Here is a 26,265-nt window from a genome sequence, read left to right on the forward strand (position 1 = left end):
AATTTTACACTAACACTACCCTAAACCATTTTATTCTCTCTGCATTCCAATCATGAAGAAGATTTAAAATTTGTAGGCCTGCATGATTTAGCTTAGAGCAGAGGGCAAAAGCAGCGTAAAAGGTAATTCCTAGTCCCCCTCTTCACCCCCCGAAATGTAGAGGAAGCTGGACATTGTATTCCACTTGGAAACAAAATTCAGAATCAGAGCACATAATGTCAGGCAGCCTCAATGTTATATGTTCTACAAAAACCAAGAACAAAATTCTGGCCCAATTAATCAATGCTGCTCAAAAAAGGAATCTTGTTTTCCTCTTAATTCCACCCAAGCAGCCACCCATTTAGTATAGATAGGTCAAGGCTATGATGCAGACCATAATAACCATCAATATTTACGTTTTTAAAGATAACTTATTCTCTAGGTTAATAAAATGATCACTCATAGAGGTCACTTAACCACTTGAAAAACCACAACCAGTCCAATGTGTCCAGAAATAGAAACAGAAAACGTGCTCTTGGCTAAATCTTATTGGATAAGAGGTTAGACTCCATCTTTTAGCAATGAATTGATATGGGAAGCCAATCAAAATGGTCTTCTTAAAGATTAAGAGTCATGGTCACAAAAAAAATGCAGCACAGAAACAAGTCCACCTCGTATATGTTGAACCATTTAAGCTGCCTAGTCCCATCGACTAGCAATGGGAGCATAGACCTCCATACCCCTCACATCCATGTACCTACCCAAACTTCTCTTAAACATTGAATTAAACGTTGAAATCAAGCTTGCATGTATCACTTTGCTGGCAGCTTGTTCCACATTCTCATGACCCTGAGTGAAGAAGTTTCCTCCCATGTTCCCCTTAAAGCTTTTCACCTTTCACCTCTAGCTGTAGTCCCACCCAACCTCAATGGAAAAAGCCTGCTTGCATTTACCCTATCAATGTCCCTCATGATTTTGATATCTCTATCAAATCTCCCCTCAGTCCCCTAAGTTTCAAGGAATATAGTCCTAACCTGTTCAATCTTTCCTTTTCACTAAAGTCCTCCAGTCCCAGCAACATCCTTGTAAATTTTCTCTGTACTCTTTCACCCTTATTAACATCTATCCTGTACGTAGGGGACCAAAACTGCACACAATTCTAAAAATTAGGACTTACGAACATCTTATACAACTGCAACATAATATCCTACCTCTTGTACTCATTACTTTGATCTATGAAAGCCAATGTGCTAAAAGCTTTGTTTATGACTCCATCAACCTGTGACACCACTTCCAAAGAATTATGGACCTGTATTCCCAGATCCCTTTGTTCCACTGCACTCAATGCCCTACGACTCACTGGAATATTGCCACAGTTTAATATTTTTCTTATTCTCAGGAGCAACCTGAAATGAGGCAAGTTGAGTTCGTGCTTTCTAATTGTCACTCTGCATATTCAGCAATTGGCCGTACAATAAAGCAATAATTTAACTGATCTCACTGAAGAGTTTTAATCAACTAACTGAAACAATGGAGAAATAAATGTAAGGGTACACATGAAATACATGGCCAGTTCCAATTTTAAAAACTATTACATTCCTACCTTTTGTATTGATGGCACCAGATAGGTATTGGTTGAATGTGGGAAAAGCCACAATTATACAGCATATACTGACCTACTTACATTGCTGAACTTGGGCAATATTTAAAACAAATATCAGTTAGTTGCAGCTACTCTGGTGTATACAGAATATATTTATTGAAAGTGATGGCACAGGCAGATGGGGTTGTAAAGAAAGCTTTTGGCACATTGGCCTTCCTAAATCAGAATATTGAGTACAAGAGATGGGATGCTATGCTGAAATTGTATATGACGATGGTGAAACCTCATTTGGAGTATTGTGTGCAGTTTTGGTCACCTACCTACCGGAAAGATGCAAACAAGTTTGAAAGAGTGCAGAGAAAATTTAAAGGATGTTGCTGGGTCTGGAGGACCTGAGTTATAAGGAAAGATTGAATAGATTAGAACTTTATTTCTTAGACTACAGAAGAATGAGGGGAGATTTGATGGAGGTATACAAAATTACGAGGGGTTTAGATAGGGTAAATGCAAACAGGCTTTTCCCACTGAGATTGGGTGGGACTACAACAAGAGGTCATGGATTAAGGGCAAAAGGTGAAAAGTTTAAGGGGAACACAAGGGGAGACCTCTTCACAGAGTGCCGTGAGTGTGTGGAAAGAGCAGCCAGCGCAAATGGTGACACAAACTTGATTTCAACATTTAAGTGAAGTTTGGATAGGTACATAGATAGTAGGGATATGGAGCTCTCAGCGTAGATTATCGGAGTAGACAGTTTAAATAGTTCGGCATAGACTAGATGGGCTGAAGGACTTGTTTCTGTGCTGTACTTTTCTCTAAAACATATAGTATGCTGAGCCATGTTTACACAACTCTAGTGACCCAGGCTCAATCCTGGCCACCCCCCACCCCTCCCGCATCTATCCAGGTGGAGTTTGCACATCTTCTCCATGACCGCATCCGTGTGCTCTTCTTTCCTCTAATACAAGTTCCTCTGCAAGTTAGCTGGCCTATGAATTTCCACAGGTACGAGAAAAGTCCATGAGGAAGTCAAGGGGAAGGTAGACAGAACAGAATGGGACTGGTGAAACTGGATGACTGACGTTCAATCTCTCAGTGGGCAGGATGTCCACTTCCATACTATACAACTCAAAATCCAACTGTACTTCAAAACAGTTTTTAAAAATTTATAGCAAAACTGACAACAGTCTCTTATTCATTTGATAAGTGTTCAAGTATCCTTGGAATGATTATTATCACTACACAAGTATTTGGAATCATAGTGCATATCTGTATTTGGGCTTTGAGGACAGTTTATGTTACCACACCTGCAAAGTATACAGCACGAGTCCAAATATTTAAGATCAGAGGACAATGGAAATAAAAATTGAGACTGAAAACTTATTCAACTCCCTTCTGTGTTAAACAAATTGTGTGCATGGAAATTGAAAATCATCCTTTTCCAGGTGCGTATCTAGTAATGGATTTACAATCCAGAGCATTGAAAGTAAGCCTGGAATTGGTGCTTGGTTGCACCAGCCAAGAATTCTAATTGGAATATTGCCTGACTTTGCTCCACTAGCTTCTAAGACACTGCAGAACAAATAGTTTGTTTCCTCTTTTAATTGCACAAGGGGTCTAAAATCCAAATCCAGTCAAGAAGATGCCGAGCTGCTGTTGGCACTGAGGTAGTGGCTCAGACTTGATTGTTCTTTTTAGAAAGTTCACAGGGTGGTTTTGGGGGCAGCATGTGGAGTTAAGTGACAGGTTAGGGTTTAGGGAAAGAGAGGAGGGGAGTTACAGGTCACAGGTTAGGTGGAGTAAATGAGTCGTCGAGGCAAGAGCCAGAGTCCAGGCTGGAGCATTCTGCAGTAGAAGATCAGTGTTCCGTGCAGACAGATGTTGTGTCAGCAGGCCCAGGGAACAGGGCTGGTGACAACCCAGGGCACTGAGTTTTGGAATAGGAGGTCCATATGGTCATGTTCAGAGTTGAAAGTCCCATGATCGGCCAGTCCTCGGCTTGATACTAAAGGTCAAAACCTAATGGTCAAATGTCAAAGTCAGTGAATCCAAACGTTGAGGCCCACGGTCAAGGCCCCTGGGTCAGTGGCACTGGAAGTCAGAAACCTATGATTTGCGGGTCAGGCCAGGGACTGGACATTAGCATGTCCATTCTGCGAATGGAGACCCGTGCTTCTAAAGACAGATGTGCCATGGGGAGCATTCTGACAGGCTGCATCACTGTCTAGTATGGGGGAGATGGGGTGGGGGCTACTGCGCAGGACCGAAAGAAACTGCAGAGGGTCATAAATTTAGTCAGCTCCATGTTGGGTACTAGCCTACAAGGTACCCAGGACATCTTCAAGGAGCGGTAACTCAGAAAGGCAGCGTCCATTATTAAGGACCCCCGGCACCCAGGGCATGCCTTTTTCTCACTGTTAACATCAGGTAAGAGATACAGAAGCCTGAAGGCACACACTCAGCGATTCAGGAACAGCTTCTTCCCCTCTGCCATTCAATTCCTAAATGGACATTGAACCCATGAACACTACTTCACTTTTTTTCAAAGCATATATTATTTCTGCTTTTGCACGATTTTTTTTTATCTATTCAATATACATATACTGTAATTGATTTTTTTTCTTCTATACTATGTATTGCATTAAACTGCTGCTGCTAAGTTAACAAATTTCAAGCACATGCCAGTGATAATAAACCTGTTTCTGATTCTAATTCTTTGGGAATAGAAGGGAGAAAAGGGACATGTTTGGCTGTTGTTATATTTCGTTGCTGTTTTTGTATTGCTGTTATTTGTGTTGTTCTGCTGAAGGCTGTAGGCATGCTATACTGGTGCCAGATTGTGTGGCAAAACTTGAAGGCTGCCCCCAGCATCTCCTTTGATTGCTGTTATTTGTTGACAAAAATGACACATTTCACTCCGTGTCAATGTACATGTCATAAATTAATGAATCTGAAATTTGGGCCACTATCTAGACTATTTACTGTATTACAGAAGTTTAATGTCAAAATTCTCTTCATCATAACTTTTTATTCAGTAAATGGACACAAAAGGGAGCAATTTCTACCCTAGAGCCTTTTTGTTAACTGTGCAAAATAAAGCATTTTTAAATCTACCACCCAAAAAAATACCAAGTGCCCTTAAATATCAGGAGGTTTAGGAGTTCTGTATTTTCTGCACAAGTTCTACTAGTAATCTGTGTGAGAACGTTCTGAGTTTAGTTCTCCTCAAGAAGGACACTAGAGATGCCTGTTATGCTAGGGAAGCAGCAAGCCAGGTTAGACATGGTGCAAGGATACACGAGGCAATTTATTTCAATATACAGGAGTAGCTACAAGGCTAGGAGCAAGAAAAAAGGCAAATAAATTAAGTATATGTTTGCATTTTCAGTGTTTGGTGATTTAATTCTGTTTACTTGTTCAAATGCTTTTTGCCACTGCTTTCCAGCGAGGCCATGAACAGGGCTCATTCGATTCACCCGCATAACCCCATTCTGCTCCTATATCTTATAGTCTTGTGATCTTATGGCAAGACTCCACTTCTGTGCACAGCCTCATGATATAACATTGAACTTAAGATATTGAAATCAGTGATGCTACAGATGGCAAGTCCATATTTTTCCTCCTCCTCCTTTTTAAGCAGTTCCGTGGGATTGAGGATGACTCAATCACACCGAGTGAAAGCTGTTTCTGCAGATGTTTTAACATGGGACAGTCATTAATCAGTATTAACAGAATGTGGTATTGGCATAAAGGCAAGAGGCCCCAGATTGTCACTTTTCTCACATGGTGGGCACCTACGGTCTATGGCTGACAACAAGCTCTGTCCCAATACATTTTGCCTATTACATTGCCAAACTAATCACTTCTGTGTTAGGGAATACACAAATAATGTGGATTTTCTCTTATTGTGAACAGATATTTTTCTACTCAAAGTAATCCTCGGAGCCAAAACAATGCCAAAGCAGTAAGGCCATTTTGAACAATGGGCAGGCAATTTTCAAAGTCAAATGTTATACTGTCCTAAGTTAGATGATTTCAACCAGACAAGGGTGGGTTCATTATACACTCTGGTATCACAAAGGGGTAAGATCAGGGTTGCTAAGTGTGAAAGTGTCCAAATCTTTATGAATGGTTCTCAAATAAGCTTGGATGCAATATTGTAAGTTATTGCACCAATTTTACAAGGCCCTGCTCAAGATGAATTACCTCCCTAACTAAAAAAGGATAAATTTAGAATAGAATAACCAGACTAAGGCAAGGATGGTTGGCTTGTTGTAAGAAGGGGGATTAAGCACAGAGTCTCAAGTTTAATCCTAGAAGAATGGAGAGACAAGCTTACAGAGTGCATAAATTTCTTCAGGATCCTGACAGGGTAGGTGTGAAGGTTGATATTTCCCATGGCTAGAGTACCCATATCCAGGGAGCACTTGTCTCAAAATAAGGAATCTACCATTCAAAACAAGGGCAGAGAGACTTTTCTTCACTGAGAAGGCAAAGGACCTTTGGAATTTTCCATCCATGATGCCAATGGTAAATCATTCACTGAGCACAAAGATGGTTACGGACAGTGTTTTAGATGAGGATTGTGGGGTAGTCAGGACAATGGCCTGCAGGTAAAGATCAACTATGACCTTATAAATTGGTGACATAGGTATGGAGGGGGGGGGAGGTGGTGAACAAGAGATGGGGTCTGATGATTAGTTGAATCTTTTGCAATGCTTCTAGAAAATTTGTGCAACATTTTAACCATTTAGTCTTCAAACTGATAGTCATATAACATGCAAGCAGATTTAGATCAGGAGCCCATAAGATATAGGAGCAGAATTGGACCATTGGACAATCAAGCCTGCTCCACCATTTCATGATGGCTGATCCATTTTCCTCCTCAGCCCCCAATCTCCTGCCTTCTCCCCATATCCCTTCCTGCTCTGACCAATCAAGAATCCATCAATCTCTGCCTTAACTATACCCATTGACTTGGCCTCTACAACCACCTATGGTAAAAAATTCAACAGATTCACCACTCTGGATGAAAAAATTCCTCCTCATCTCTATTCTAAAGGATGCCACTCTATTCTGAGGCTGTGTCCTCTGGCCCTAAACACCACCACCATAGGAAACCTCCTCTTCACATCCTTCTACTGAGGCCTTCCAACATTCAATAGTTTTCAATGAGAACACTCCTCATTCTTCTGAATTCCAGTGAGTACAGTCCCAGAGTCATCAGACACTCTTCATATGACAAGAATTTAAATCCCAGAATCATTTTCGTGAACCTCCTTTGAACCCTTCCGAATGTCAGCACATCCTTTCTAAGATAAGGGACCTAAAACTGCTCACAATATCCCAAGTGAGGCCTCACCAGTGCTTTACAAAGCCTTAACATTACATTCTTGCTTTTATATTCTAGTCCTTTTGAAATGAATGCTAACATCACATTTGTCTTCCTCACCTTAATCTGCAAATTAACCTTTAGGGAATCCTGCACAAAAACTTCCAAATCCCTTTGCACCTCATATTTTTGAATTCTCTCTCCTTTTGGAGAGTAGTCTACCCTCTTACTACTTCTACCAACTGCATGATCATACACTCCCTGACATTTTATTCCATTTACCACTTCCTTACCCATTTTCCTAATCTGTCTGTCCAGCTGCAGCCTCTTAACTTCTACAAAACTGTCTGCCCCACCACCCACCTTCATATCATCCTCAAACTTTGCAAGAAAGCCATCAAATCCATCATCCAAATCATTGCCATAAAACGTAACGAGAAGCAGTCCCAACACAAATCCCTGTGGAACATCACTAGTCACAGGCAGCCAACCCTTTATTCCCACTCTTTGCCTCCGGCCAATCCATCTGTGCTAATATCTTTCCTGTAATGCCATGAGCTATTAACTTGTTTAGCAGCCTCATGTGTACACCTTGTCAAAGGCCATCTGAAAATGCCAGTACACAACATCCATTGATTCTCCTCTCTCTATCCTGCTTGATATTTCTTCAAGAATTCCAACAGATTTGTCAGGCAAGATTTTCCCTTGAGGAAACCATGCTGACTCTGGCCTACTTTATCACATGCCTCTAAGTTCCCCAAAACCACATACTTAACAATCCACTCCAATATCCTCCCAACCACTGAGTTCAGACTAACTGGCCTTTTTTTCTTTCCTTTCTTCTGCCTCTCTTCCTTTTTGAATACTGCAGTGTTATCTGCAATTTTCGATTTCTCTGGAACCATGCCAGAATCAATTGATTCTTGAAAAATCATTCTTAATATCTCCACAATCTCTTCAGAATCAGAATGAGGTCTATTATCACCAGCATGTGCCGTGAAATTTTTAACTTAGCAGCAGCAGTTCAATGCAGTACATAACATAGAAGAAAAAATAATAATAAAGTAAATCAATTGCAGTACACATATAATGAATAGATTAAAAGTTGTGCAAAGAAACAGAAACAATATATATTAAAAATGTGAGATAGTGTTCACAGGTCCATTTCGGAATCGGATGGCAGAAGGGAAGAAGCTGTTCCTGAATCGCTGAGTGTGTACCTTCGGGCTTCTGTACCTCCTACCTGATGGTAACAGTGAGAAAAGGGCATGCCCTGGGTGGTGTCCTTAATAATGAACGCTGCCTTTCTGAGACACCGCTCCCTGAAGATGTCCTGGGTACTTTGTAGGCTAGTACCCAACATGGAGCTGACTAAATTTACAACCCTCTGCAGCTTCTTTCGGTCCTGCACAGTAGACCCCCATACCAGACAGTGATGCAGCCTGTCAGAATGCTCTTCACAGTACATCTATAGAAGTCTTTGAGTGTATTTGTTGAAATGCCAAATTTCTTCAACTCCTAATTAAGGATAATTGCTATCTTGTTTCTTTATAACTGTATCGATATGTTGGGACCGGGTTAGGTCCTCAGAGATCTTGACACCTAGGAACTTGAAATTGCTCACTCTCTCCACTACTGATCCCTCTATGAGGATTGGTATACGTTCCTTCATCTGACCCTTCCTGAAGTCCACAATCAGCTCTTTCATCTTAGTGACGTTGAGTGCTAGGTTGTTGCTGCGACACCACTCCACTAGTTGGCATATCTCACTCCTGTACACCCTCTCATTTCCATCTGAGATTCTACCAACAATGGTTGTATCATCAGCAAATTTATAGATGGTATTTGAGCTATGCCTAGCCACACAGTCATGGTTATAGAGAGAGCAGAGCAGTGGGCTAAGCACACACCCCTGAGGTGCGCCAGTGTTGATCATCAGCCAGGAGGAGATATTATCATCAATCCGCACAAATTGTGGTCTTCCAGTTAGGAAGTTGAAGATCCAATTGCAGAGAGAGATACAGAGGCCCAGGTTTTGTAACTTCTCAATAGGATTGTGGGAATAATGGTGTTGAATGTTGAGCTATAGTCGATGAACTGCATCTTGACATAAGTGTTTGTATTGTCCAGGTGGTCTAAGACTATGTGAAGAACCATTGAAATTGCATCGACCATTGACCTATTGTGGCAATAGGCAAATTGCAATGGGTCCAGGTCCTTGCTGAGGCAGGAGTTCAGTCTAGTCATGACCAACCTCTCAAAGCATTTAATCACTGTAGATGTGAGTGCTACTGGGTGATAGGCATTAAGGCAGGTCACATCATTCTTCTTGGGCACTAGTATAATTGTTGTCTTTTTGAAGCAAGTGGAAACTTCTGCCCATAGCAGTGAGAGGTTGAAAATGTCCTTGAATACCCCCGCCAGTTGGTTGGCACAAGTTTTCAGAGCCTTACCAGGTACTCTATCGGGACCTTCCACCTTGCGAGAGTTCACCCTCTTTAAACACAGCCCCTGAGACAAAGATCACAGGGTCATCAGGTGCAGCAGGGATCTTCACAGCTGTAGTTGTATTCTCCCTTTCAAAGTGGACATAAAAGGCATTGAGACCATCTAGTAGTGAAGCATCGCTACCTTTCATGCTATTGGGATTCACTTTGTAGGAAGCCACCTCTTTCAGAATCCTAGGGTGCACACCATCCGTTCCAGGTGACTTATCTACCTTTAGACCTTCCAGTTTCTCACGCGCATTCTCCACAGTAATGGCAGCTTCACTCACTTCTAAACTTCCAGCATACTGCTAGTGTGAAGACTGATAGAAAATATTTATTCAGTTGATCTGCCAATACTATCTCTCCAGCAACATTTTCCAGTGATCCGATATCTACTTTCACCTCTTTTATACACTTTATATACCTGAAGAAAGTTTGTAACACTATGTATCTGAAGAAACTTTGCATCATCACAGATCCCCAAATTACCTTGAAGTATTTTCAGTTGCTATTTGCTGATGGGTCAGGATGGCCAGGCAAAGTAAAATGATTCTCAAGCTCACAAGGAATCTATATTATTTATTTCTACTTGCTTGCAGCAGTTTGCTAAATAAATTAATTGACAATGTCAAATGAAAATTACACTACGTCCCCAAGTATTTTTCTTCATATGTATTATAAAAGCATGTCTTCTTAGAAAAAAAGGTTAGCCTAGATATATGATTGAATTTGAACTTTGTTCCAGAATGCTTAAAGTAAGTGTGCAAAAAAAAATTACAATTCTGGATGATTAAACATACCTTCTGGTGTCGATGCTGGTTTCTGAGAATTTGTCGAGCTTAATTTGCTTTTTTTGCTGGCATTACTAGTAACTGAAAGGCTTGACTGGAGTTTTCTGTGCATTTTCTGAGAGACTGGAGCAGAAAGCTTTCTGTGGTCCGAAATCCCATGTGTGATCCCATTGTGAATTCCATTTACATTACTCAGGCTTGTGTGGCCATTTTGTAATTTGCCAGTTTCCCCCTCGGTCTGTTCCAGTGCTGTTGTGGATTGAGGTTGAGCTGAAAGTGTAAGAAGATGATTCAGTTTAATTTCTCAAACAAAATATATTCTCACATTTTGGAAAAGGGCAATGAATAGTAAAATGTTGAAAACTTGGGATTTCAGTGAACGTTGGATTGAACAAAAACAACAAAAACTTTAAACCTAACATATCAGAACAAGAAAGGACCGTTCTACAATACCCGGGGTGGTGGGGGGAGAATCAATGTAAAATTACATCCAACCCTATATAGGTAAACATTGCCCAACTAATATTAAAAAAAAATGACATTTGATGCACAATTTCTAAAGCTGGATCATTTTACAGGCAGAGGGTCCCACAAAGCAATGATGAAACCTCAAAAAGAATGATTCCGTTGTAAAGACACTTTTTCAGATGCTCTATGTTTGCATGACGAGGAGTCAAAAACAATTTTTTCCTTCTACTTTTAAATTTAGGGAAACCATTAGGCAAATTACAATAAAAGCTTTGTTATCTGGCTCTTTGCAAACTGGCATGCTGAGTGACCAGCACGGCTGACTATTTACTGAGCACATGCCTGTGATTTCTAAAGTAGCACACAGACAGCTTTTACTCTGAAAGCTCGACAAATTCAGTAACATCTTTTATGTACACAGCACTTTTTATAATATTACAAGACACTTCATATGTGCACCAACAAAAAATTTAACAAGCTACACAAGGAGTCTGCAAGGCGAATAACTTAATTGAGTTAGGTTCAAAGGAAAATCGCAGCAAAGTGGAGACTGGTAGAGGAGCAAAGGGGAGACGGGTAGAGGAGCCAATGGGAATAGCACATTCTTTGTAAATATCCCCATCACTTCTGGTGATGAGGAGAGATCTCATAGAAACATTCTGAATGTTAGAAAGCCTGAACAGATTAGATATGGCAAAGTTATTTCCCACGGAAGGGGATTCTAGGACAAGAGGGCACAGCTTCAGGACTGAAGGACATCCTTTTAGAACTGAGATGGGGAGAAATTACTTTAGTCAGAGGGTGGTAAATCTGTGGAATTTGTTGCCACGAGCGGCTGTGGAGGCCAAGTCATTGGATGTGTTTAAGGCAGAGATAAATAGGTTCTTGATTAGCCAGGGCATCAAAGGGTATGGGGTGAAGGCAGGGGATTGGGGATGACTGGAAAAATTGAATCAGCCCATGATTGAATGGTGGAGCTGACTCGATGGGCCGAATGGCCTGCTTCTGCTCCAATATCTTATGGTCTTATGAATCCCGCACCCTCAAAACCCTATCAAAAGTTTCATTTCTGTACTCTCCAAGTTCTGATCAAAACAGGTTTCATTTTCTCAGATCATGGTCTCCACCCTCACGAAAAAACCATTGTGCCACAGTGAAGGAACTATGAGTGAACACCGCATTCAACCAGACACCTTCTTCTCAGTGATTCGCTGCCTATCCTGTAACTCAATGCCAAAGCCATAAGTACTATGCGGTCTGCTCTCAAGGTGTCCCACTCCATCTGCATTGGGCTGACCCTTGTGAGGAGCTAAATGATTAGCAATGTGGCTGAGGAGCAAAATCTCAGACACTCTGCAATCTTTGAAACAGCATTCTCAGATGTTGGTACTTATGTGATCCTGCTTCAGGCTGTGTGAGAGATCCCCATTAGTCTTGATGTGGACCTTGCCTTCATTAGCGCTACCAGACCACAGCTGATAGCTATCTGAGCTTACCCAAATCAGCCTTGTCCCTTCCTGTTGCTGGTTTCATCATCTTCCAAAACCAGAGCCCAGGAGGTGCTTTGAGAAGTGTTTTCTCCACTATAGCCGCATTTATCCCACACAGCGCTGCTTTCAATTTCACCCTTTAAAATCAAATATTCTTTGATTTCAAAAAAATATACATGCCCAGAGTCAGTTACCAATTGAGTATCCCAGTACCAGTCCTTTATCCTATAAAATGTTCTCAGTCAAAAGAAAATCTGCAGACACTAGAAATCCAAGCAAGATCTTCAAAATGCTCTAGGAATGCAGCAAGCCAGGAAGCATCTACAGAAAGAAATACAGTCAATATTTTGGGCCAAGAACCTTCATCAGGACTGGAGGGGAAAAAAAAGATGAGGAGTCAGATTTAGGAGGAGTGGGGTGGTGAAGGGAGGAAGAAACACAAGGTGATAGGTGAAATTGGGGGGGTGGGAAGAGGGGTGAAGTATAGAGCTGGGAAGTTGACTGGTGAAAGAGAGACAGGCTGGATGAGGGGGAATCTGATAGGAGAAAACAGAAGGCCATAGAAGAAAGAAAAAGTAGGAGGAGCATCAGAGGGAGATGATGGGCAGGTAATGAGATAAGGTGAGAGGGAAAAGGGAATAGGGAATGGTGAAGGAGATTGAGGGGTCAATACGGGAAATTCAAGAAATCGATGTTCATGCCATCAGGTTGGAGGCTACCCAGATGGAATACAAGATGTTGCACCTCCAACTTGAGTGTGGCCTCATCACAACAGTAGAGGAGGCCATGGATTGGCATGTCAGAATGGGAATGGGAAGTGGAATTAAAATGGGTGGCCACTGGGAGATCTCACATTACCTGGTGAATGGAGCATAAGTGCTCGGCGAAGTTCTCCTAAGCTACATCGGGACTCACTGATGTATAGGAGGAAACACTAGGAGCACTGGATATAGCAGATGACCCCAAAAGACAAAGTGTCACCTCAGCTGGAAGGACTGTTTTAGGTAGCGAGGGAGGTGGTGTAGGGGCAGGTGTAGCATTTGTTTATACCGCTGACAAGGATAAGTGCCAGGAGGGAGATCAGTGCAGAGGGACAAATGGACAAGGAAGTCATGTAGGAGCAGAAAGTGGGGTGGGGGTGGGAGGGAGGGAAAGATGTGCTTGGCATTGGGATCCCGTTGGAGATGGCAGACATTACAGAGAATTAGGTGCTGGATGCAGAGGCCGGTGGGGTGGTAGGACAAGAGGAACCCTATCCCCGGTGGGAGGATGGATGAGGGCAGACGTGCACAAAATGGAAGAGATGTGGTTGAAGGTGGCATTAATGGTGGAGGAAGGGAAGCCACTTTCTTTGAAGGAGAACATCTCCTTTGTTCTGGAATAAAAAGCCTCATCCGGAAAGCAGATGTGGCAGAGACGCAGGAATTGAGAAAAGGGGATGGCATTTTTACAGGTAACAGGGTGGGAAAAGGTATAGTCCAGATAGCTGGGAGAGTCAGTGGGTTTATAATGGACATCAGTAGATAAGCTGTCTCCAGAGATTGAGACAGAGAGATTGAGAAAGGGGAAGGAGGCGTTGGAAATGGACCAGGTAAATTGAGGGCAGGGTGGAAGTTGGAGGCAATGTTGTTGAAGTGCCTTTTTTGGATCTGTGAATCACTTTAGTTTTTCTGCAAGCAACTGAAAGTCACAACCATCCATTCCCACCTTTCTTGGGATGTTGTCACTTTAATAGCATCCTGCTCTCATGTACTTTATCATTCAACCACAAACAATTAAGCCATCATTCTTGCATTTTCGACTGCAAGTTTTCACACTACTTGTTCCAAGTGCCTGTCCTGCAATGTTTTCCATGATATCCACACAGCCATACCCTTTCCTGGTGATGACCTACAGGGAACTACAACATTTGTACTTCTGGTCCAAGTGAGGCACGGAACTGCTAACACTCTGACATCCCTCTACTGCACCAAATTAAAATGTAAAGATAGCAATTCTGATAGAAATGTTTTGGATCCCAAATTCCACCAAGCGTTGAACTTAAACAAGGTATTGTTCTTAAATGTTTTAAGCCAGCCCCTACCCAACACCTTCAGTTTCTGGGTGCATTCTGCCATATTTATTCGGCCCAACATCCATATTACTTTGGGCCAAAATACACCTTGCTTATTCAACCATCTATAATCCTTCTCTAGTTTGTTAAAATTATATTTTCCATTAGCAGGATTTCTCCAAAATTGAACCTATAAAGTTTTTTTTGTTTGAACTGTTACTGAGAAGTCTTGAAAGATCATTACTAATGCCTCCATAATTTCTTCAGCCACCCCTTTCAAAAAACCTGAAGTGCACACCATTTCCTTCAGCCATGAGTCAGCGATACCTACAACATCATACTTGCTAATCTGTAACCGTGCTACAAGTACATCAACCTTATTCCATAAACTATGCGCACTCAAATACAACACCTCTAATCCTGCATTCACCTTTTTCAATTTTGTCTGCCTAATGATGTAATGTCTGCTGGACAAGCAATCTACACAGGTAGAGATAGATGCTTTGCACTGAACTGATAATCTGTGTTACATGTGAACTTGCATATTTTGTTTTCAAAGGAAAATGGCAAATACCAAAATCGCTTTTGGTACATTGGCCTTTATTAATCAAAGTATTGAGTATAAGAGCTGGAATGTTATGATGAGGTTGTATAAGGCATTGGTGAGGCCGAATCTGGTGTATTGTGTTCAGTTTTGGTCACCAAATTACAGGAAGGATATAAATAAGGTTGAAAGAGTGCAGAGAAGGTTTACAAGGATGTTGCCGGGACTTGAGAAACTCAGTCACAGAGAAAGGTTGAATAGGTTAGGACTTTATTCCCTGGAGCATAGAAGAATGAGGGGAGATTTGATAGAGGTATATAAAATTATGATGGGTATGGATAGAGTGAATGCAAGCAGGCTTTTTCCACTGAGGCAAGGGGAGAAAAAAACCAGAGGACATGGGTTAAGGGTGAGGGGGGAAAGTTTAAAGGGAACATTAGGGGGGGCTTCTTCACACAGAGAGTGGTGGGAGTATGGAATGAGCTGCCAGATGAGGTGGTAAATGCGGGTTCTTTTTTAACATTTAAGAATAAATTGGACAGATACATGGATAGGAGGTGTATGGAGGGATATGGTCTGTGTGCAGTTCAGTGGGACTAGGCAGAAAATTGTTCGGCATGGCCAAGAAGGGCCAAAAGGCCTGTTTCTGTGCTGTAGTTTCTATGGTTTAACAAAGGAAATAATGTGGAGAAGAAATCGTGCAACCTGGACATATGAAAATAATAAAGGAAATGTAAAGAAAACCTATAATTGGCATTTCTGGTGGAATTATTAAAATTTGTTTTCTAAGTAGCGATTGTAGACTCCGATCTTTAACTCTACAGCGCTATCTTTGTAAACATTCAATTTCATGCACATAACAATTTGGCATCTAGTTAAAAATGAAAGGCTACTTACTCCAGTTAAACAAAAGTTTCAAAGTTGAATGCAAACTTTACTGCTGCAGTTGTAGTCACATCTTACGGATATGGCTGCACTAAGGCCAATGGAATCAAAAGCGTGGAACTGACAACTGACACTTGCTTGCATTAAACCCTATATGACAAGCTTAACCAACATACCACACTGCCGGTGAACATAACTCTGACAAGGTATCAATAGTTCTCAGTGAAATATAGTCTGGATATTTCCAACCACTTCCATACATCTTTGTCGTTCATTCGCTATGCTCCATATCATAAGATGTAGGTGACTATAGTCCTGCATGACTATGATGGCTTTTGACAATTTTTTCCACAGAAGTGGTTTGCCACTGCCTTCTTCTGGGCAATGTCTTTACAAGACAGGTAACCCTAGCCATTATCAATACTCTTCAGAGATTGTCTGCCTGGGGTCAGTGGTCACATAACCAGGACTTGTGATGTGCACCAGCTGCTCATTCCATCATCCACCACCTGCTCCTGTGGCTTCACATGACCCTGATTCAGGACTAAGCAGGTGACAGGTGCTACACCTTGTCCAAGTGTGACTCGCAGGCTAGCGGAGGGAAGGAACGCCTTACACCTCCTTTGGTAGGGACATACCTCAACTTCGTCACTGGGACCTATATGCTACATTGCTTAATGTTACTACAATACAAAGCCATCAACCAAGATATTAATTCCAGTATTCTCTACCTTCAGATTATTTAACCATTTTCTTTTGCAGTCCCCCAGGATTCACAAGGACTTGCATCCACTCCAGCTTTGTGGGTTCCGAAGTAACTGAGCAGTTTGAAGTGGGAAAGCAGACAAGGTAGGCAATTGAATAGTTTGCAAGGTGGTGTATTCCTTATATGTTAATACAGGGCACCTGTGTTATCAAATGTATGGAGTCAAGACTCTCAGTATCATCCCAAATGCTTTGAGTGGTTCTGATATTCCTGGATGTACAGAATCCACAATTTCCACTTCATCTGGAAGTTTACCTTTTGAATTCAATCCTGCACCAAGCTTCATTTTTGTCAAGTTCCTGCTTTAACCACTTTTCATAGGTGGTTTGACTACTTGTTACAATGCCATCAGAATTCTTACCCTCATCTTTAAATTCCCACATGGTCTTCCAAAACCATATCTCATATGACTTCCTAATTCACAGCCATCATCTGCCAGCCTATGACTTCTGTGTATCTTTCCACCCCACCACTGGTGATGGACACATATATCACTATCCCTCAACTCTTTAAAACTGCCTTCACTAGTACTTTCCCACTCAAGTTCCTCAAAACCCAACTTCAGTACTTTGTCATTGTCATCTCAGTCTGTGTTTGATCATAGCTTTAAAATCCTCCAAAATTCAAAAGGACAGGCTGGATGACATAGGCTGTAGGGTCAGCATCTACACCCAATCTTAAACGTCCACTTCTTCCCTCATTACTGCACCATGTTCTATTCATGAACTGCACAAGGAAATGTCACACTTGTGTGCTCTGCCATCTAGAAAGATCAGGGCAATAGATAAATTGGATGCCACCAACCGCAAAGTCCGTTCTAGGCTATACTCTTTTCAGAATTGAATATCTATCACCACTGGATCCAAGTCCATGAAACTCCCAGTCTAGCATCACTGTAGGTAGTCTATTACTGCTAGGATTGAAGCAGCTCCTGGAAGCCCACCACAACCTCAGTTCCATATGACATCACCAGCAACCTCCACATTTTTGCTGATGACAAAAACACTTAATTAATATTCAATATTCATTTAAAGGATGTTATACTTGAAAATTGTTGCAATATCAACAAAATCTGGGTGTTTAAGAATTACAAACATGAGAATATCCGCAGATAATGGAAATCGAAAGCAACACACTAAATGCTAGAGGAACTCAGCAGGCCAGGCAGCATCTATGGAAGAGAGTAACAGTCGACATTTCAAGCCGAGACCCTTCATCAGGCCTGGAAAAGGAGAGAATTCAGAGTAAGAAGGTAGGCAGGGGGGTAAGGAAGAAGGTGGGCAGGTGATAGGTAAAACTGGGAGAGGGGGAGGAGGCAAATAAGATGTGTTAAATTTATGTAATGTGCTCAGGACCAAATTTTATGGGTTGTTTTATTTACCTACATTGGCAAAGAATATACGTAATTCTTCACATAGTTTTCTTCATTACGTAATCATGAAAGAATGCAAATTAAAATATCGCACATAATGCTCTTTACGAGAACAACCTGTGAGCAACCTGTCCCTCATTTGCTTCTTCTCCCAAATAAAAGTTTTAAGTAGGAAACAGCTGAACAGCACAAGGTCACCATCCAGAAAACCAAAACATGTTTCTAGACCATTCAATTCTTCTTCTAATCCCAAGTCATTCTGGACAAAGATAGCAGAAACCTGGCAAACTTCCACTATTAAACCACTATATGAACTAACATTGCAAAATTATCATTTCAGAAACAAAACAAATCAAGCATTTCCGTAACATTAGGTAGTTCTGCACAATGATTAACAAGACTTGTTATTCTTCCTGGCACAGAGCTAAAACTAATCCCATTAAGCTAAGTTTAGGAAAAAAAAAATCATAAAGTAGTCTTTAAATAACAAAACAGTTCAGTAAATTTTCTAATTCTTTATTTTCTTCTAATGGATTTATTTCAAACATTACACACCACTCTTATGTCAGGTTCACATGAGAAAAGAAAAGCATAAATTATACAAATCATATTTGAAACAAAAGACACAGCTACTACCATACAAATTTACTAAAGGTGACAAAATTTACTCATCCTGTATCTTGCACCAAATACATTAGAAAATGACACTTATTACTGTATAACATGATGCTACAATGAATGCCACATCAATATTTTTTGAACAGCAGATCTAATCAATACAGAACAACTTTAGAAACAAGTTTCCTCTGAAAGAGGAAGAGCTTATGTACAAGAGATTGGATGAAATAGCATGCTGACTGAAAGCAATAGTTTTTTTTTCGATAAGCTGTTCTTCTTGCAGTTCAAAAGAACAGAAACCTGCCAAGTGTTTAGACATGCTGTACCGAGGAAGTTAAGGAGGTTACAGATGTCTAACTTCCGCTTTTGAGAATCTGGTCACAAAAGGATATTCCCAGCTGTACCTCTGCCTTCTATTGAGACAGCTGGCCATGTGCTTTTCTCAAGTTAATCGGTTTATCATGCCACCACTGTATATGTAACTGGACCATGACAGCTCTATATTTCTAATTTCTTTCCCCTCCAGACATAGACCTATCCCTGCCAAGTAGAAGACAGTGCCAAACACCATCATGAATACTGGCAGTTGTTGGATACATGGGTACATCTGGATTTTTAATTGATCATTCTTACAGGAACAAAATGCGTCTAAGAAATCACTATTATTTTTTTGCAATTGCCCAGACACAGAAAAAACAAATCCACTACCACAGAAGATGCCACCATGCTTTATTAAAAAAAAATCCATGTAGTAACAATAATAATAATATGTTGTCCTATGTCCTTGCTGACCAATTCAAGTTTCTCCCAGAATTAGTGCTGATAATAAAAACAGAGGACAACAAATTACACAGCAAGGTGATTCTTCTCCATCTTCATTTTGCATTGAAGAATTAAACAAGGCTCAAATTAATTCAAATTAAGTTAGGTCACCGAATGAAACAAGGTAGGCCATTCATCAGGTCTCTATAAACTGCCCTGCATTTAAAAATTAATTGCTGCCATGGATGTTCTCAATGCAGATGGCAAAAAAATAAAATCAACTGATATGGACTAGATCAATGTGGGACAAGGCTTGTTGAAGTTTGCCCAATTTAATGTGACCAACTTAACTTTACCTGACAAAACGTAAAACCCTATAGAAGAATTTGGTTGGGATTTAAGTCACATTTTTTGCATCACTAAAAGATTCTTCAAAAGAGATGCAATTTAAAGGAATTGCATTAGTCCTTCATTCTTTCTGGTGTAATTTTGAATCAGCAAAGCACTATTCAGAGAAGTTACAGGACACCAATGCACCCCTAGGTACAAGTACCATTGAGTCAGATTCATGGAACAATGCAGCAAAGATACAGGCCCTTCAGCCCAACGAGACCATGCTGCCCACACAGACAGTCCTGCACTTGGGCCACATTGCTTTCAATGAACTATGCACCTGTATTCCTAGATCTCTCTGTTCTATTACACTTAGTGCCGTACACTTATCTGTATTGAACAAAACCTTAGGAGTTCTCCTTCCAAAATTTATTTCCATTAAAATGTAGCTGATCCATCAGTACTTCAGGACATGCAGTATCCAAACTAATGCTCTACCATCATCAGTTTTCATCAGGATCATTTTGTTCTTGAATAGATCCCAAGTCAGATCACCTTTGTAGTGACCATGGGGAAAACATCTCTGCAAAGGATTGTAATGAAGGCAAACAGCTCATCCATATCACTGCTAAAACTTAGAAATTACTCAACACTTTAGAAGATACTTCAAAGGATGCAAAATTCACAAGTGTCATATTTAAGCAGTTTCTACATCAGCTCAGAACATAGGAAAAATGGAATATTATTAGCTGATAAGCACACTCAATGACAAAGTTCAGAGTTGACCAGCTAAGGCCATGACGACACCTCCTTGGAAAAATAGATCTAACGTAGTTTTCCTTTAGAAGACCATATTTAGAAAATGGTTTGTGGCTATATTAAAAGATATATTCTACTCCCTTTAAACTTCCTGCACCTTTACCAAGCTTCAAATGGCTGTTGCAAACTGAACTCCAACTTTCAAACGTAGAATGTCCTGTACAAAGGAAAGTTTAGCTTGATTAAAGTTTTCAATTGGTTTCATAATAAAGTCAGTTCTGGCATTTATTTGTAGAAATGCAAAGTACATCTTGTTCTGATAGAACTTCTCAAATGACAAGGGAACACTCGGATTGCAAAAACATAGGTAATGTCTTATTTGGTAGCCCTTTGCTCTTTCAACAAAGTGTTGAAAGATAATTTGCCACAGACAAGTTTCATGTACTTATGACATTAAAGAGAAGTCTTTAAAGTCATTACTGTAAAATCCTATGACATCTAGTTGATACAATAGTATAAATATCCTGAGTTAAAAAGGCTAAAAAGTCTATTAATTAAACTATTCCCTCCCACTGTGCTGACATTTAGAATTGTAGATGGTCACCATAAAAAAACAGCTTGCCACAGAACAACCTTCTAATTCCTTCGCATTTTAAAATTATGGCTTTTGTTGTGTGAAATTAGTCTTACCCATTCCATGCATTCTTTGATGAAAAATGCAGGCACCAAAGCTTCAAATAGACTAATTTTACAGGTTAAATACAACTTCTCGGCCCATGTTTTAGCATGTGCTTGTTTTTATGATGAAAAGTCAGAGAAGTAATGACTTACAAATGTTTTCCATTCACCGTACTGCCCTTTGCTGAGATTTGGGCACTCTGTTTAAACCAACTCCAAGCCTAAATTCCACTGCTCCGGCAGAACAGGCAGACTTTGTCTTCAGGAAAATTAAATCTCAAAAATCACAAACAGATGTGGAAAAATCAACTGTCCACTGCTACACAGAATGCAAACAAAATATTGCTCAATTTAGTTTATGGCTACTCATCAAGATCCTGCTGCATTAGACAATTAGACGTAATTATCTTGATTTTACTAAGAAGCCAATTAATATTGCGAACTTTCTCTAAACACTTGTCAGACCAATGACAGGAAGCTTGAGGAGATTCCATCACCAATGGTACGAGATAAATACAAACATACAGTTATCCAAAATTGGTCTAAGTTTTGCATTTTTAAGAATGCCAAGTGGAATAGTCAAAATGGAAAATGTGAGCCTTCAGTGGAGACCAGAACTATATATAATCAGAGGCATTTACAAGTTCTCCCATGAGATTCTGCAAAAAAAAAAAAAATTAATGCTCCAAAACATTCAACTGTGCTAATGAGATAGCACTACTTTTAACTCCTGTTTTGTTTGGCACATGAACTTGCTAATAGCTAACAGTTGTGAACTCAGTCAGCTCCATCATAGGCACTAGCCTCTGTAGCATGTAGGACATCTTCAAGGAGCGACGCCTCAAAGAGGTACCATCCATCTTTAAGGACCCCCCCCCCCCCCAATCACTCTGGACATGCACTGTTCTCATTGCTACCATCAGGAAGCAGATACAGGAGGCTGAAGGCACACAGTAATACACACACTGTAATTGAGTTTTTATTATGTATTGCTGCTACAAAAACATATTTCATGACATATCCCAGTAATATTAAACCTGATTCTGATTTACCCGTTTTTTTAAAATCTGATGCAACAAACAAGAACAGCTTTTATTGTCCGTTTCTAATTGCTCTTAAGACAGCAGTGAACTAACTGCCTTCTTAATTGCTGCACTTTTCTGATGAAGATACTGTCACTGTGCTATACTGGTACCGTGCTTCAGTATTTAGAGCCAGCAATGCAGGAACAACCATTTCCAATTCAGGATCACTTGTGATCTGGAGTGAAACCTGCAGGCAAGTAAGATCTACCTTCAACACCTCATATACCGTCTGGGTAGTCTCCAGCCCCTGGTATGAACATTGAATTCTCCAACTTCCGTAATCCCCCCCCCCACTTCCCCTATCTCAGTTTCACTCTGCCCCCTCCCCCAGCTGCCTACTACCTCCCTCATGGTTCAACCTCCTTCTACTACCCATTGTGCTTTCCCCTAATCCTTGTTCACCTTTCCTGCCTATCCCCTCCCTGCTTCCCCTCCCCCACCCCTTTATCTTTCCCCTTACTGGTTTTTCACCTGAAACCTACCAGCCCTCTCTTTCCCACCTTCTTTATAGGGCCTCTGCCCCTTCCCTCTACAGTCCTGACGAAGGGTTCCGGCCCAAAACATTGACTGATCGTTTCCACGGATGCTGCCCGACCTGCTGAGTTCCTCCAGCGGTGTTGTGAGTGTTGCCAAAATCTACCTTTAGACCATTTGGGAGATAATGTCAGAGTAACCTGAGCACATAACAATAATGCAATAATGTGTAAATAGTATAAAATCATCACGCACTGGTAGTGGAGGGAATGAATATTTAGGATCCAATCAAGCATACTACTTTGATTCTATAAATCATTCAGGCATTTGGAAGCATTCCATCACACTCTTGCCTTGTGCCTTATAGATGGTGGAAGATCTTGGGGAAATCAGGAGGCAAGCTACTTGCCAGTATCTGACCTGCTCTTGGAACCATATTACTTACTCAGCTGGTCTGGCTGAATTTCTGATCGATATTGGTGGAAGAATAGCAATGCCAATTAATCCAATTCAGATGCTTATACTCTCCTTGGCATTGGAAACAAATTGTGACACAGTTGTTACTTGCCTTTTCTCAGCTATGCCCAAAGTTGCTTAGGCCTTGATACAAGCAGGCACGTGCTTCTTCATTCGTGGAGTTGTGACTGAAATTATACATGGTGTGATGAGGGAACATCATCAACTCTAACTCTTTGAAGGAAGGAATTTGGAAGCACTACACTCTAAAGGCACACGGATGAAGTAGTATATTTACAGCCCATCAAAACATTCTTCATAACAAGTGATTACCAATTGGACTAAAGTGAACAATTGCCTCCAGACCACACTGATCTTTTCAGATTTAAATAGTGTAACTTGTGGAGTGGTGCCAGGAAATACAGGACAATAATTGTTGCTACAAGATCAAAAACTTGTACTGAGGGGGAAAACTACAGACTGATCTGTAGGTGAAACTTGATATCTTCCAAATGAACTGAACAAGCTATAATAACACTGCAGAATGTAAATTGGGGTCCTTGTATCACTGCCTACATAGAAAAAATATGAAAAAGATCTTGCTACACAGACAAAATGCTGGAGGAACTCAGCAGACCAGGCAGCATCTATGGAAAAGAGTATAAGTCGACATTTCGGGCCAAGACCCTTCATCAGGACTGGAGAAAAAAAAGTTGAGGAGTCAGAGTTAGAAGGTGGTTGGGGGGGGGGGGGGAGAAAATGGAGGAAGAAACACTTGCTTTCAACAGGAAAATCTTGCTGTTCATTACCCTTCTGAGACTTCTGGCTCTCGCTTATAGTGATTTATAAAACTATTCAGTCCCCACAATTATATTCACATTTTACTCACTCATTTTCTAAATTTACAATATACCCTGTACTGAAATCAGAATTTTGAACTAATCTACAAAGCATTGTGCATAGTCTAAAATAAAAAAAATTCCAAAATCTGTCAACAATTTACTAAAAATTAAAAACCAAAATTGTGAGGCTGAAAAAGTATTCATGGCCTTTGTAATTATGACACTAATTATCCTCAGGTACAATATGCTGTATTACAATAACAAATTGGGCGAGTTGGCAATGTAAAAAAATTAGAAGATCACCCGTTTTCAATTAATTCACAAGAAGAAATACCCCCTCTCTCTGCAGGGTCCAACAGCATGGTAGACCTTCAACAGAACAAACCAATAGATTCAAGACAAGGCAGAGAGATGATAATAGACAAGTACAAATCTGTGGAAGGGTACAAGACTGTCTCAAAGGCAGTGAACATACCTCAGAGCTCAGTGCAGTAAATCATGAAAAAGTGGAAAAACCATGGCCACACTGCCTAGGTCAGGCCACCCTTTTAAACTTAGTCACCAGAGAAGAAAAGCATTTGTAAGAGAGGCTACTGTGATACCAACAGTCACAGGGTGGCCTGCAAAAGTCGGTGGTTGCAACTGAAGATGAAGTTCATGGCTCCACAATCTCTAAATAGTGTTTATGCAAGAGTGGCAAGAAAGAAGCCGTGACTGAAAAAAAGCATATCCTTGCCCATAAAGACTTCGAAAAGTGTCACTTAGATCACGTAAGGATGTAGAAGAAGGTCTTGTGGTCGGATGAAACTAATGTGGAACATTTTGGCCTCAATGCTAAGTGGTACGTATGGCGTAAATCTTACTCTGTGCATCAGCCTGGTAACATTATTGTACACGTAAAGTATGGTGGAGGTAGCATCATGCCATGGGGATGCTTTTCAGCATCAGGGACTGGAAATCTGGTCAGGATTGATGGGAAGATGAATACTGCTACATAAGTACAGAGAGATCCTGGATAAAAAAACTGCTGGTCTCCGCCAGAATACTTAAACTACAGAGGAAATTCGCCTTTCAGTAGGACAACGACCCAAAGTACATTGCCAGAACACCATGGAGTGGCTTCAAGTGAAGAAAATTGATGTCCTTGAGTGACCCAGTCAGAGTCTTGACCGTAAACCGATTGAACATCTTTGGTATGACCTCAATATTGCTGTCCACCACCGCTCCTCAATTAACCTGGGACAGCTTAAGCAAATTTGCAAGGAGAAATGGGCAAATCTTGCTCCATCACATTGTGCAAAGCCAATAGAGACATATTGAAAAAGAATAGTGGCTGTAATATTTGCGAGAGGTGGTTCAACTAAGTACTGATCAAAGGGGGATGAACCCATTTGAACTGCAGACATTTTAGTTTTTGAATTTTTATTTTTCATGCTTTACGATTTTCCCTATTATTTTGGGCTCTGCTGTGGGGGGCGGGGGAAAGGAGTATGCAATTCACAAATAAAAATGATCAGATAAATTGATCAAAATCCCTGATTCCAATACTCATTTATGTGAACAAAGTGTTGGGAGCAGAATACTTTTACAAGGCACTATATACTTCTCACCAAACAGCAAATACCAGTGATTCTTTTTAAATGCTTCTTAATAAATGCTATGAAGTCAGAAGTTATCTGCAGAGCTCTGAGACAGACTGAAGTTCCGTTTCAATGCAATAACTGGAATTGAAAACAAGGAATTATCATTTAACCGAACTCTAAAATTTAGCCAACAAACGGTATAGAAAGCTTATTGTGCTACTGGAACAGATGGCAAGCTATTAAGCTAGGTTTGTAAGTAGTGGTGACTGACAGAATGACAAGCCACTAGCATAGGAGTACCAAAGTGATTGATGCTGGGGTGGTGATACATACAAATCTTTGCAGTCAGAACGCAGTGGAGACAAAGCAACAATACTGAACATCGTGCCATCATCCCAGTTTTTTCAAACATCATGGAAGTGTGCAAAAATAAAACAATTTCAGTATGGATTAAGAGGAAATGCAAGTGTGGCATTGCAAATAAGATGTATGTCAAAAAACATCTGACTCATTAAACAAAGCAAAGTCAAGAAAAACTTCTGGAACATGTGGCTCAAACATGAACACTCATTTTATTCTATATACTTTATCATAAACACCCATGACCTGAAAACTTCTATTTAAAAGCCAGCCCTCTGCCTGGACATTCATAATTACATGTTAGGGACTCCCATGCAAGCATATACATACATAGGTTTGAACAGGAATTCAAATGTATTCTTACTCATTATTATTGTTTCTTCTTTTTGCATTTGCACTGTTTGCTGTCTTCTGTACACTAGTTGAAAGTTCTTGTTTGGTGGTCATTCTTTATTCTGTTATAGTTACTATTTTATAGATTTGTTCAGTATGCACGTGAAGTATTGGGTGGAATTAGCCATACAATAACTCAATTAAAATCTATAT

At 40.5% G+C, this 26,265-nt stretch overlaps 1 protein-coding gene across 1 annotated transcript in view; it reads right to left on the reverse strand.

The window, feature by feature from the left end:
• Nucleotides 1-26,265, reverse strand: part of mdfic (MyoD family inhibitor domain containing) — a 52,734-nt gene that overhangs the window by 8,005 nt on the left and 18,464 nt on the right. The window contains exon 4 of the mRNA XM_072269364.1: nucleotides 10,201-10,461. Within this exon, the coding sequence (XP_072125465.1) occupies nucleotides 10,201-10,461 (261 nt within the window). The remainder of the gene's footprint in view (nucleotides 1-10,200; nucleotides 10,462-26,265) is intronic.

Source organism: Mobula birostris, chromosome 9, assembly GCF_030028105.1.
Source record: "Mobula birostris isolate sMobBir1 chromosome 9, sMobBir1.hap1, whole genome shotgun sequence".
Taxonomy (NCBI): Eukaryota; Metazoa; Chordata; class Chondrichthyes; order Myliobatiformes; family Myliobatidae; genus Mobula; species Mobula birostris.